Genomic DNA, 14,460 nt, shown 5'->3' with positions numbered 1-14,460 from the left:
TAAATTACCCACTATTTCTTTTTAAGCTAGTCAATGTTTCATTCTTGAGAAAAGCACTTATCGGTCATCTTCGGTCGGGCGTTTAGACAGCAGTGCAAACACTGAGAGATTTACTGCCCTGTTGTGTAGAAACCGGACTCCAGCTGCCAAACAGTAATCAACATTTCAGTTAACTCGTGTTGTTGAGACTGCTGACAACTGTTTTCTGCTGAATTCTTTTCCTCAGCATTGCTCACTCTGTAATAATGGTGTCATTTGTTTAGTTATTTCAAGATCAGAACATTTTTGTCCTTATTCCCAAATACGGTCCATAATATTCCAAAGGCTAGACAGTGTTGCGATCACAGTACTAACATTGTACTTATATTTATTTATGTAATATACTACATACGGTATACGACTAATGTCAATTCCAGATGTTTTTATAATCTCTTATAATCACCTCCACTCTTCTTTCCACTGGGAGTGGAGTTGTGGGGATTTGTGCCCATTACACAACAAGGGTATTAGCGAGCTGGGGCCCTGATGTCAGAGGAAAAGGTGTTCAGTGGGGGGGACACTCAAGTTCTTCTAGTCCCACAGGTCTTGGTGAAGCTTGCTGTGTGCACATTTGCACTGTGATGCTGGAGCAGGTCTGGGCCTCTTCTAGTTCCAATGCAAAGAAAATGCAACGCTACAGCATCCAGACAGAGTTCTTTTCTTTTTTTCCCATTCTTTAGCTGTTTTTTAATTTTTTATAAGTAACCGATTGTCCCTTCCTTCCCACACAATCCGGAAAAACAAGTCCCATAATTCATTGGACCGCCTTTTGCTTCAATTCTGACCGTAAAATCGTTTTAATAAGCTTCGGCAATGTCAAAACATATATTTCCGTCCAAAGTTTCATTCATCTCTCTCCATAATCTTGCGTATTAATGATGGTAGATTCGGCCGGTTGCGTAAAGCCTTCTCCAGCACATTCTAAAGGTTCATAATAGGGTTAAAGTCTGGATTCTGTGGCGGCCAATCCATGTGTGAAAATGAGGTCTCATGCTCCCTGAACCACTATTTGGCAATCTGAGCTGGATGAATCCTGGCATTGTTATTGTCTGTGCCATCAGGGACAAGTAAAAAAAAAATCCATTGATGAAAAAACCTGGTCATTCAGTGCATTCAGGTCATCAGCTGACCTCATTGTATTTTCCGGAGCCTAGACCTACAGTAAGCAACTGAAGCAACCCCTGATATATAACACAGACTTGTACAGTGGACGCTATGCATAATGGATGCATCGCCTTACCCGCCTCACTTTTTATCACCCTGGAAAAGGGTAAGTTTGGACTCATCAGACTACATGACCTTTTTTCCAATGCTCCATAGTCCATTTTTTATGTTCTTCAGCAAATTGTTGACTTTTTTTTTTTTAAGATTAATCTCACCTATTAGGTTTTAATAATTTTTTTAACCTAATTTTTGCAGTTTCAGCAATCTCCTTAGTAGTTTTCTTTTCTTGGTGCATGACGATAATTTAACTTTTCTGAACCAGAGTAATATCTTTTCCTCGACCACAGGATGTGTCTTCTACTGCATCAGTTAAGGTTAAATAACTTGTTTCCAACTGAACCTGCAGTATTCATCCGATGAATGGCTCTTAACCATTTGCTTATTTACATGGTTCTTTTTTTATTTTTTAGATTATTTCGTTTTCTTGCTTTTCTTATTGACAGCTTTATTTCTTACCAAGATTTTCTTTGTTCCGTTTTTTTTTAAGCTTGTTTACTTATTTTTCTTTGTTATTAACAACAGATTTTCTTTTTCTTACTGCCAAATGACTTAGTGTTCATAGTGTCCACCCTACACACACAGTGTAATAGTGTGGGGAACAGCTGAGTTGTTCATCTTGAGGTTAATGGGTTCAAAGATCGTTGTTGTTCGACTCAAACTCAAAGTTTTGTGGGTTTTTTTTATTTTTCCAGCCTGGGTTTATGCAGAAAAGTTGGCTGATGTGACAAATCGACGACAGACCCGTTTTTATTGTCCAGTCAGCTGAAATTGGGATCAACAAAGAAGAGGTTTGAAGGAAAAAGCCCAGACAACCACACGGCTGCTGTAACTGTCAGGACAAAAGATGTTTTTGTTTTTTTTTTGTAAAACATTGTGCAAATAAAGACATCATCAACTGCGACAAAACAAATGAATGTTCAGGGAGACGACACTACTGACACGAGCAACATGCACAGATGGCTGAAGACATTTAAGTTTTTCTGTGATTTTTGTTTGTTTTATAATATCTAAGAAAATGTAACCACAATACTAAAAAAAATGATAATTCCCTTTTACCATAGACATTTTAAAACCATAATCGCAGAAAATGCCTTTGCAAAAAAATTGCCAGTGTTATGATCTGGGGTTGCCTGTGTTGGTCAGTCTAGGCTCAGCAACATCATGTGACGACAAAATGAGGTCGACAGCACGGTAGCATAGTCGCCTTTTACCTCCAGGGTCTGGGTTCAATTCCCACCTCGGGTAAGTGTATGAATGTGTTTAGAGTTTGCACGTTTCTTCGCGTGCTTGACAAAAATCTGGCTCTCCGGTTCCCTCCCACAGTCGAAAGACATGCAGATTAGAGTAATTGGCGTTCCCAAATTGTCCGTAGTGTGTGCCCTGTGCTGCATTGGCACCCTGTCCAGGGAAGCCTCCTGGAATAGGCGGCCCACGTCTCTGTGTACATGATGTAGACGGTAGAGACGATGAATGAGGTCAGATGACAACCTGAATGTACTGAGTGACCAGGATTTTCCATCAGTGGATTTTTTTCTTCTCTGATGTCATGGATATATTCAAAGATAACAATGCCAAGATCCATCAGGCACAAATTGTGAAAAAGTGGTTCATAAGCGTGAGACATCATGTTCAGAGTCCAGACGTTTTGAGGATCTTTGGGATGTGCTGGAGAAGACTTTTTACGCGGTATTCCGACTCTCAGTATTATAAAGAACCTTTAGCGCTGTTAACTGGGTCTGTTACTCTTAAGTAAGGTCATGTAGCGTTTCCTTGGCAAGCCTCGTCTTTAATAGGAATCTTGAGGGCATGCCAGTGCGTCACACACATGGGAATTTTGCTCCACACAGACGTACAGGGAGAGGGGTTCAAATAGTTTCACACCAGTTTACCCAGTAACATGCCTGTGGAGGCGCTGGAAAACCTTCACGCTTCAGTAAGTAGTGTTTAAATTACGTAATGGCCATGTCATTGTCCTTACAGCTGTTATTACTGCGAGTTTTATACACACACACACACACACACACACACACATGTATCAGGACCTCAACTGTCATCTTTAACACTTTTTCATTTTTAACAACAGCTGCTCTAATTGTTTCTGAGCGATCTCCTCCCAGCTCCATGTGGCTTACATTCACGTCTCAGTATCTCTGCAAAACCTCCACTACATTCTTTATTCCTTTCATCACTTCCCTTTTTCCCTTTTTACTTCCTTTTGTTTTAGTTATTTATTGCCAAAATTAGATCTCAGACAGATTATTAAAATGTCTTTTTTTCTTTCTTAATACATTTTTTCTTTGTCTCTTTCTTTCTTTCCTTTTCTTTCTTTTAGTTGTATTTTTCTTTCTTGCTTGCTACATTTTTTTTGTTTTTCTGCCTTTATCTTCCTTCTCTTTCTTCCTTTCTTAGCTATATTTTTCTTTTTTGTCCTTCTGTCTTTACTTTTCTTTCTGTATTTCTTTCTATATTTTCTTTCCTGCTTTCTTTCTTTCCTAGTTACATTTTTCTTTCTTTATTTCTTTTTCAGTTTTTCTTTTTCTTCTTTCTTTCTTAGTTATATTTTTCTGCTACTTTTTTGTCTATCTGTCTTATTTCTTCCTTTTCTTTCTTTCTTTTTTCCTTTTCTTTCTTTCTTTCTTTCTTTCTTTCTGTCCTAGCTATATTTTACTTTTTTATCTTTCTGTCTTACCTTTTCTTTCTTTATTTCCTCCTTAGCTATATCTTCTTTTTCTTTCTTTCTTTATTAGCTATTCTTCCTAAGATAAATCTTTCTTTCTTTCTTTTTTATTTTTTAGAAACTTTTTCTTCTCTTTCAGGATTGGTTCTTTATTTATTTGTTTTTTAAACTTAGAAGTATTTTTTCCCCTTTTATTTACAGTACTGTATGTTCCTTTCTAACCTGGTGTCCCACAGAATAACATCATTCCACAGACACACATTTGCACTTCAGTGTAAGTTGGTCTGTTATCTGTGGGCTGCGCGCGGCTCCACCGCGAGCTCATTTAGTCCCCTTTCTGTCTCTGACACATGAAGAGCTGAGTCGAGACTGTTAGAGAAGGAAAGCAGGCAGGATTTATAAACACAGGTCTGGAGGGTCTCATGCACTTGCAGTTACCGGAATAAGGTGGACTCAGTAAACGCTTGTGTCAACAGTTACATGGAAGTTTGGTGGAGCGAGTTGTGAAAGAACTGGACTGAGTTTCACTATAACGTCAAATCAACATTGGTTAAGTGAGATTAAAAACGGAACACACCCTCTTTCTGTTATCAGGTTAGCGTTTTGGAAGCTCTGGTCTTGGACACTTAAAGGTTTTTAGCATATTTTTGGTGGACATGTTTGTATGCTTGTATGCTGTTTTGCTCCATGGACATTTTTCTTGAGCAACATCTAGAGATATCCTGAGATGTAGGGGAAGAACAGATGATGATGTGAGGATGGTGTTGGAGTGTGTTGGTGTTTGGTTGGTCTGATAAACGAGTCTCTGCATTTTTAATCGGGTGTTATTAAGAAAACGTGCCAGAAATGGCTACAGTCACCCTCATGATGGAACGCGAGGTGTGCGTCAGGATGCAATAAAAATAGTGCTGGTGTGATTTACTGGTGTGTGTGTGTGTGTGTGGGTGTGAGAGAGAGAGAGAGCTAGTGAGTCCTCATTAAGAATGAAAAAAAAAAAAAACCTGGTCAGGGTCACAGGGTTTAAATTATGCGACGAGTGTGTTTATATAGTTAGAGAATTGAAGAAGCTGAAGGAAGTGAATGGAAAAGGAACAAACGAAAATAATAACGAACGAGTGGGAAAAGAAAAAAGCGTTCCTGCTCAGTCACTTAGTTTAGACCAAGCTTGAGAGATTCTTTCTAAATCTGTTTCTCTTTTAGCTATAATTTCTTTCTAAACTACATTATATACAGTAGGTTTTTTTTGTTTACTTCTTGCTTAGCTAGACTGTCTTTTTTTTTTTTTTTTTCTTTCTTACCTTATTTTCGCTCTAGACTGTTTACGTTGATGTGTTTCTTTCTTAGCTACTATTTCTTTCTTTCACTTAGTTTTCTTTCTTTGCTTTCTTTGTTAGATTAACAGGGAAACTTGTTAGTTGTGGGATTAGAACCTGGAACCTTTTGAACGATGGTCCAATGCCCACTGACCTATCCCAGACCCCCAGAGATGCATTTGTCTGTTGGAACCATACAACATACCCTACTTTATCTGTATCTAAGTTAGACTGTCTACCCGTTTTTCTTAGCTAAATTGTGTCTTTCTTTCCTAGATGCTATTTTCTGCTTTCTTTCTTTCTGTCTTTCTTTTTTTCCATCTCTTTCTTAGCTAGATTATGTATGTTTCTTTCTTTCTTTGCTACTATTCCTTTCGTTTTTATCTTTCTTAGCTATTTTTTCTTTCTTTCTTCATTGATTTTTCATTTCTTTCTTCCATCCATTCATAGTTAGACTATGTCTGTCTGCCTAATTTAAATTAGTCACCTAATTTAAACCCTGTGACCCTGACCAGCTTTTGTCACCTTAATGAGAACTTGCCCTCACACACACCAGTAAAAACCTTTTATTGCATCCTGACGCACAACGTTTTTGTAACCGTTTCTGTCACCATTTCCTAAAAACACTTGCAAATTGCACGAGCTAGTTTTATCTGTTCTTTTCATTCCAGAGATTTATGTATTTATATTTGGCTCCATCCCAAACCCCAAAAACACCCATATTAGACAAACTTGAGACTAAGAGCTCACACCCCAGAAGAGCAGGTTTTTCATCCCCCTAAATCTCAGGATATCTCTACAGTAGATACAGTAGGTAGAGAAGCACGACGTAGCTGAGGTCGAGGAACTGTCAGAGCAACACATAACGAGAACGTGGTGTATTCGGATGTAAAGTCGAACACGAGGGCACTAAACATCTCCGGATACAGAATCCAGATTCAAGTCCTGTGTATTAAGGTTAGTTATTCTTGCAGCACGGTGCTCCTCTTCAGCATGTGTTACTAGTTAGCAGTGTTGATCGTATGAGCTACGATGTTAAATCTAACCAGTGCAGTCACGAAGTGGGTAGGAGATGGCTCGATTGTTGCGCAATCTGACTCGTATAAGGGAGTGGACTGACACCAGCTGCGGAAAAGGTCTCCAGAAGTTTATTAAATTCTTCCTGAAAAAAGAGAGAGATAGAGAGAGCAGGATCCTGAGGCCTGTCGGCTGCCGCTGCAGTGCTGGAGCTCCGGTCACGCTTTTCTGCCTGGCTGTGCACGCGCGAACCAGAGCTCAAATCCCGAAGGTAACGTTTTTTTTAGGGTGGTGCATTAGACACTGTGTAGAGATATCATTGAAAGACAAAAAACAACCAGTTGGTCAAATGCATTTATAAAAAGAAAAACACACAAACACACACACAAGCACATGTATTCAATATATATATATATACTGTATACACACACACACACACACCTACACACATGTACCAGCTCATTTTCAGTATTCGTGTCCCTGCAAAGTACTTCACATCTGCTTTAAAAAAAAAAAACGATCTCATTCTTTTCCACTCACTGATATGAGGTTTTCGATTTCCATCCCCTCTTAATTCAATCGCAGCACTCGAGGAATACACATGCAAAACAAATCAAGCTCCTATTTATCACTGATACAGAACAAATGTGTCAAAAAAAAAGGGAAAAAAAAACTAAACCACTTCAATCCTCATTTTTTGTGTGTGTGTGTTTGTTTTGTCTTCTGTATTAGGACCATTACACACAGTCCTGTATTAGACCCGCACCCTAGACCGCCCATAACACGTTCTGTAATAATTTAGAAGCCGAATTTGCTGAAAGTCAAACCTGAAAATGAACCACGCAGAAGCACGGATCATACCGCAACGACACGAAGTATATACAACAGGTACAGAGCGAAAACAAACATCCTTCAAACACACTTTTGGCACGCTGATCGCTTTCTGGGCAAGAAACAAGGATTTCCATCACCACCTTCTTGTGGATAAATCTATCTAGGTCAGGTTTCTGAAGGAAGATGTTTAGTATTAAGGGTAGTTAGAAAGCTTATTGTACTCTACCCAAGAATGAAATCAGGATTTAATGTGGTGCAAAGATAACAAATGAAGAAAAACCATGTACAAGGGGCGTTTAGGTCAAAACAGGACTTTTGAATGACAGAACACATTATGTAAAATGTAATTATTGAGTAAAAGACTCACTTTATATCTCCTGCTAGACTAATGCACTTATCCCAGAGTTTCACTACCGCTTGGATCCCATTAAGGTAAAACGTTTACTTAAACTACACTGAAAAATAATGATCAGTCTGCCTGCTTCATGTCTGAAACACTGGCCTCCCAGGAACTCCTTTAAGCGAGTGGAGCGAGGTCAGGACTGTACGGGGGATGTAGCTATAACTCCCAGCCGAGGTCCTGTAATGTGCAACTAGTGTTGGTGAATGATTGTGTGTACAGTTCTCACAAACATGCATTTCCTCCACAAGTTATCCTTTGTTTTTTAAGGATCAGGGGTTCCACTTGTTGAAAGTTCACGGGAGCAGTTGCAGTGGGCTCCGAGCCACCTCGGGCGAAATTGTCATCCACGGACGTACGGACTTCTTTAAAACGTTTGCACCGGTCAAAAGTTTTACTTTGGCATCACCGTACTGCGCTTGAAGCCTTCTGTAAATATCAATCGCAGGAACAAATCCTGGTTTGACTTGAATGCCCCTCGTCATATGGCGGTTATGCATTTGTTTTAACAATTGTGCCAAGAAATAAACTCCAGCATGTAACATAACAATATTCCTAAACTAAAAGAAAATGCACAAGCAAATACCTATAGTTAGTAAAAACATAAAAAAAAAAAATCATACAACAATAAACCTAAACCTACAACATATGAAGTACATTATGACTAACATTGTCAAATATGGGTGTGGAGATTTACATTTAATAGCCTGTGCGCCTGGTTTTGCTAAAAGTCTATGTGCAAATTTTAATAAAACCTATAAAAAAAAAAACAATTCAAATAAATCTAAGTCAACAGGGTGTGCACTGTAAGTGATTGCGTATCTCAAATAAGCAAAATAACATGATTGTCTGTTCTGTGGGTTTGCCTTAATCAACAGTGATGCAACCGCATGTACAACAGCAAAGAGCATGTCTTACATTTGTTTCCTGCTGTATAGACTGACTCATATCATATGATGGTGATCATATGTTCTTTAAAAATCACACTCGTGATTATGTTGTTTGTAAATATGCCTAATATCAGATTACAGCAATTAGCACTGTTTTTCTTATCTGAAGTTTCTTAGCGTGATGTACGATTATGATTATGTATTATGTATTATATATTATGTATGATTCTTCTTATAAAAAAGAAATGACCCACAAATGCATATTAGCTGTATTAATTAAGAAATGTGTGCATATTGCAACTTTTCCCCTTAAATAGACTCTGTAAATGGAACATTAACTGGTCCATTATTATTATTATTATTATTATTATTATTATTATTATTGTACTGCACTGCAAATGGCATCAGATGAACATCCATCCTGTCGTTTGGACACATAGGGTTAAGTAGTAGTGGTCGGTTGCGAAAGCCTGCTTTGTGCCTGAAGTTCAGTGTGGTCTATAATGTTGCGCTTCCTGTAGTTTTGCAGCTGAATCTAGCCGAAGACGTAGTCTGTGCGTCCCCTCGTGTTTGTACCCACTGGTGGGCCAGTCGTTGAGTTTTTATTGTCAAAAGCCACGCGCAACAAGGTAAAGGACAGGGACTCGAGTCTCCGACTGACTTCCTGATTCTTCACTCACCTCCGTAGCTCTAGAGGGAAGGGCGTGGTGGAGGGCGGTCAGGAGGAGGGGCCCGGGACGGAGGTGCGACCAGTGGGAGAGGAGGCAGCGGTGCTGTAGGTGAGGCTGGAGGGGAAGGCGAAGCAAAGAAAACAGGCGATGATGATGACGATGATGAAGAGGACCAGGCAGACGGAGGGGTGTATGATGGAGGAGGCGTGATGGGTGGAGACGGATTGGTGGGGAGAGGAGGAGGGGGTAGCTGACTCTGTGGGGGAGGAGGAGTGGAGCAGCTTTGCTGGGGGGTGTAGATTGGAGTGTGGCGGTTGTAAGATGGGTAATGCGGAGACGAGCTTGACTTCATGCGGGAGATGTTCATACAGCGGCCCTGGAAGAAAATGGGAAAAGTGTTAAATCCCAACAAAGAATTAAAATCCAAACATTTTCTCCAGCCCAAAAGAGCTCTCTCACTTCCTTTATACTGCTTATCCTGTACAGGGTCGCGGGAGACCTGGAGCCTTTCCTAGGGGACTCAGCGCACAAGATGGGGTACACCCTTGAGTGGGGTACCATTCCATCCAGGGTGTACCCTGCCTTATGCCCCAAGATGGGGTGCCAGTCCGTCGCAGGGCACACTCATACACTAGGGGCAACCCACCAAAGATGGGGAGAACAAACTCCATGCACACAGACCCAAGGTGGGAATCAAACCCTCAACCCAGACAGCGTGAGGTCACAATGCTAACCACTACGCCATGCCACCAGCTCCAGACACCTGCAATCAAATAACCGCACTTTTGAAACAAAAATGGCAAATCCTCTGATTCAAGTGACTTCATGTTAACATCCAGCATGCTCATGGTCTGCTCACCAAGTGTAAAAAAGGTGCTCCAACAGCAGCACACACACAAGAGTTTTGTTGTTCGCCCTAAAGTTATTCACGGGTATGGGACTGAAGCAGTGCCTCCTGCTGCGCCGCTGACACTAATTACCCTGAACAACCCAGGCCTAAGCTTGGTTTTAATCACACCGACAGGAAGAGGTGGCTTGTTGATTTCCCGAAACACTGGAGGCAAATTACAGAGCATGGCTTTCCTGGAAGATAATGAAGAAGTTTATGCAGAGCAGAACCCCAAAAGGGGTTCAAAGCCTGAAGTCTTCATTCAGTCTCTATCTCCACTAGATGTTAATGATGCTAAAACAGTAATAATACACATACTGTAAGGGCTTTTGTTTATAAGCAACAGGAATTCTGTCCATCACTTCTGCCTTTGCACTACATCTCTGATATTCCTAGCAATTATTTATTTTAGCCTCTGTTTTTCTATTTTCCAACCTTCAGGCCATGTTTTTTTCCCCTCTGGCTCTCAGTCAAAAACTCACAGTTTCCCTTCATACTGTTTCTGAATTCTAGATTCCTCTCTGGTTTGTTTCAGGAGTTATATAATATCGAGGGACGTGTCCTCCCACTGGTTTCATCCTCCAGTCTCTGTGTGTATCCTGATGAAACTTTCGACTGAGACCTTTTTATTGTTTCTACCTGACTCAAGATGAACAGATGATAAAAAACATGGACCAGGGAGGGTCAAAACTAACTAAAACCCCAAGCATAAAAGAATTAGGACTTATACTTAACAACATGGTACAGTATAGGTTTTTGAAGAGACAAAGACTGCATTCTGATTGGATAGAAGTCCCCTGTGAAGTCCAACCCCTAGGCAGTGAAACTGCTCAGTTTAAAAGGTAGAACAGTGCGAACAATATTTATGAATGAATAAATCGGTTGATGAGACTCTTAGCCACAGTAAAACATTTGAATGGTGCAAACGTTTTAAAGAAGGACATACACTACCGCTCAAAAGTTTGGGTTTAGATTTAATTTCTTTGTTATTTTTAAGTGATTTATTTTTCTACGTTCTACAACAATTTCGAAACTATGAAATAACACATATGGTATTGGGTAATTATGTAAAAACAACAAAAATAGTCAGTTGATATTTTAAGACAGTGAGGTCACCCTTTGTGAAACAGTTCTTGCAAGAACAATATTTTTAAGTGCATTTTCAAGACCCATCAAGCACCATAATGAAACCTCTGCGGATTACCGTTATGAAGGTTTTACAGAGCATAAATAGCAGAAACATCTCAATATCAAGGAGAGCACTGTAAATTTTTTAAGGACTTCAGCATTGTTTTACAGTGTAGAAAGAAAAAAAAATCAGGAATTAGAAAGTCATCCCAACCTTTCGAGTGGTAGTCTACGTCTACGTCCACGCCAAGGTGGTTCAGAGCACACTGCAATCTTTCCCCTGAATGTTAAGTGAGAGGTATGCCTGATCATTGAAAAATGATGGATAACTTTTTGTGACTTGCGGAAGAGACGCCTCAGTCTGTGTGGACTGTACACACAATCATTCACCAACGCCACTTGCACATTACAGGACCTCGGCTGAGGGTTATTGCTACATACCCTGTACAGACCTGACCTCGCTCCAGGCCATTTCTCTATATTTGGGCCATTAAAGGAGTTCCTGGGGGCCAGTGTTTAAGATGTAAATCAAGCAGTCTGGCCAACTATCTAATCCACAAGTCCTTAAGTTAAAGTTTTAAATCCGTAGAAAGCATTGTCTTAGTTTGCAAAAAAAAATAAAAATTAATACAAATTAAGCTACTATTATTTCAGAAAAGTTAAATTCTATTAAATATTCAATTCATCACAGTCAGATTTCTTTATACAGTATATGTTTTATGAACATAATTTAGTTTTTTTTGCTAAATAACATCCAACTCTTTCCATTCATCCATTTCAGAACCTCTGTAGTCCTACAGTGGGAGCCAACTCAAACAGCCGCCTGGAGCATGGCAGGTCCATGGCAGAACCATTACAAGAACCATGTACTAGAGTCTGTAGAGAACAATAGTGATTAACACTGTTTTTACTCCTATTTTAGGACTCAACATTCACCAGCAAATTCACACACTACGGGCAATTTGGGAATGCCAATTAGCCTAATCTGCATGTCTCTGCACTGTGGGAGGAAACCTGAGCACCCAGAGGAAACCCACCAAGCACAGGGAGAACATGTACACAGAACCAAAGGTGGGAATCGAACGCTCAACCTCGGAGATGCAAACCCACAGTGTTGCCAAATAGAGCTCTGTAGAAACTATTTAAACTATAATTTGCACAAATATTCTTTGGAAATTGCTGACAATTATGCTCCACAATAAAGCATCACGTAGGACATGTAAACACACTGGACAATTTAGTGTTGGATGTTTCATGGCTAAATTTAAACAGCCTGGTGGCCAATCTTCACCAGTAAGAGCAGAGTGTGAAGGTTTAATTAGCAGAGTAATAGCACAGTTTTGCTTAAAATATTGCAATTCAGACAACATTATGGGTGACATATTAGAGTTCAAAAGAGGACAAATTGTTGGTTCGCGTCTCGCTGGTGCATCTGTGACCAAGACAGCAAGTCTTTGTGATGTATCAAGAGCCACGGTATCCAGGGTAATGTCAGCATACCACCAAGAAGGACGAACCACATCCAACAGGAGTAACTGTGGACACAAGAGGAAGCTGTCTGCAAGGGATGTCCGGGTGCTAACCCGGATTGTATCCAAAAAAACATAAAACCACAGCTGCCCAACCCACTGCAGAATTAAATGTACACCTTAAACCTTCCTGTTTCCATCAAAACTGGTAGTCTGGAGTTTCACAGGGTCAAAGTACATGGCCGGGCTGCTACAGCCAAACCTTTGGTCTCTCATGCCAATGCAAAACAATGGTTTCAATGGTGCCAGCGGCGAAAATCTAGGGCTGTGAACAATGTGAAACATGTATTGTTCTCTGATGAGTCCACCTTCACTGTCTTTCCTACATCCGGGAGAGTTACGATGTGGAGAAGCCCCAAAGAAGCGTACCACCCAGACTGTTGCATGCCCAGAGTGAAGCATGCAGGTGGATCAGTGATGGTTTGGACTGCAATACCATGACATTCCCCAGGCTCAATACTCATGCTAGACTGCCAAGGATTACCGAACCATTCTGGAGGACTGTGTGCACCCAATGGTTCAAACATTGTATCCTGAAGGCAGTGCCGTGTATCAGGATGATAATGCACCAATACACACAGCAAGACTGGTGACAGAGTGGTTTGATGAACATAAAAGTGAAGTTGAACATCTCCTGTGGCCTGCACAGTCACCAGATCTAAATATTATTGAGCCACTTTGGGGTGTTTTGGAGGAGCGAGTCAGGAAACTCCACCAGCATCACGTAGTGGCCTGGCCACAATTCTGCAAGAAGAATATATATATATATATATATATATATATATTCCTCAAATGTGAAAAACAAATTCACTTCGGGAAACGTTAAAGTAAAACACGTTGTAAGTGGCACGCATAGCACAGACAGCCATATGGTCGCATTCACAGGCAGCAATTTTCAAAAATTAGACAATAATCTCCCTACATGTTTAAAACCATGCACGAGCACAGCTGCTTCGTGTAAACCGACTGAGATACACAACTGCTCGCTGATGTTTGGAATCTAGGTCAGGCTCGATGATTTATAAAAAAATCTTCACGCATCATATTCCGAAACCGAGTCCAGGTCTCTTAAACTGCTGACTAGGCCCTTGTTTTGTGAATAAAGATTCTGAATAAAGTATTCATATTGAGCCAAATGCTAAATCTAGACTTATTTTCTACTCATTTCTTGCAGCTAATTAGCAGGGGGTGTGTATTAATGTTTTAGTAAAACCCCCCTCATACTGGAGCAAACTGCTCGAACTGGACCTCGGTACTGGTTTTCCTGGACAGTCCGTGAATGAAGTGCTTACACTCTGTGGACTCTATGTATTGGAAGAAGTCCAAATGCCAACACAGAACAGATGCCTCACAGCACATCTGTGCAAGTGTATGTGTGTGTGTGTGTGTGTGTAAAAGCTCACAGCTGTTTCTAACCCTGTTTCATAATTTAACCTATGAAACTCCAAGGGAGCAACAGACCATCATTGCTCACTTGAATTAACGCACTGGAACATCAGAGGTATTTAACATATGCGACTGATCGGCAGAATGCGTATAGACATGCAGGTATAGGAAAATAATCAAGAGTCAGGTGGTGTTCTCTGGCCTAACACAAAGCAGAGGTATTTTTCTCTGTCTAAACGTTGTGGTGCTATGATATTTAGAGAGTGTCGGTATTCGGCTGTTTTTTAAAGTTAAAATGACTTTGATGAAATTACGTCGGAAAAACAACGTCGACTACATGACAAACGGATAATACTGAACAAATGCCTCTGACACAACATTGCAAAAACAACCTCAAAACAAAGCTAATACCAAACCGATGGCCTGAGTCGGACTCCGGTAGCTTCTGTGAGAGTGTTGCCTG

At 40.3% G+C, this 14,460-nt stretch overlaps 1 protein-coding gene across 1 annotated transcript in view; it reads right to left on the bottom strand.

Moving 5' to 3' along the window:
- Positions 1 to 6,101: 6,101 nt before the first annotated feature.
- Positions 6,102 to 14,460, bottom strand: part of LOC128530167 (anthrax toxin receptor 1-like) — a 47,764-nt gene continuing 39,405 nt past the window's right edge. The window contains exon 18 of the mRNA XM_053503917.1: positions 6,102 to 9,441. Within this exon, the coding sequence (XP_053359892.1) occupies positions 9,085 to 9,441 (357 nt within the window). The 3' untranslated portion in view covers positions 6,102 to 9,084. The remainder of the gene's footprint in view (positions 9,442 to 14,460) is intronic.

Source organism: Clarias gariepinus, chromosome 9 (assembly GCF_024256425.1).
Source record: "Clarias gariepinus isolate MV-2021 ecotype Netherlands chromosome 9, CGAR_prim_01v2, whole genome shotgun sequence".
Classification (NCBI taxonomy): Eukaryota; Metazoa; Chordata; class Actinopteri; order Siluriformes; family Clariidae; genus Clarias; species Clarias gariepinus.
The sequence above is the reverse complement of the archived record's forward strand: the minus strand, read 5'-3'. Positions and strand labels throughout refer to the sequence as shown.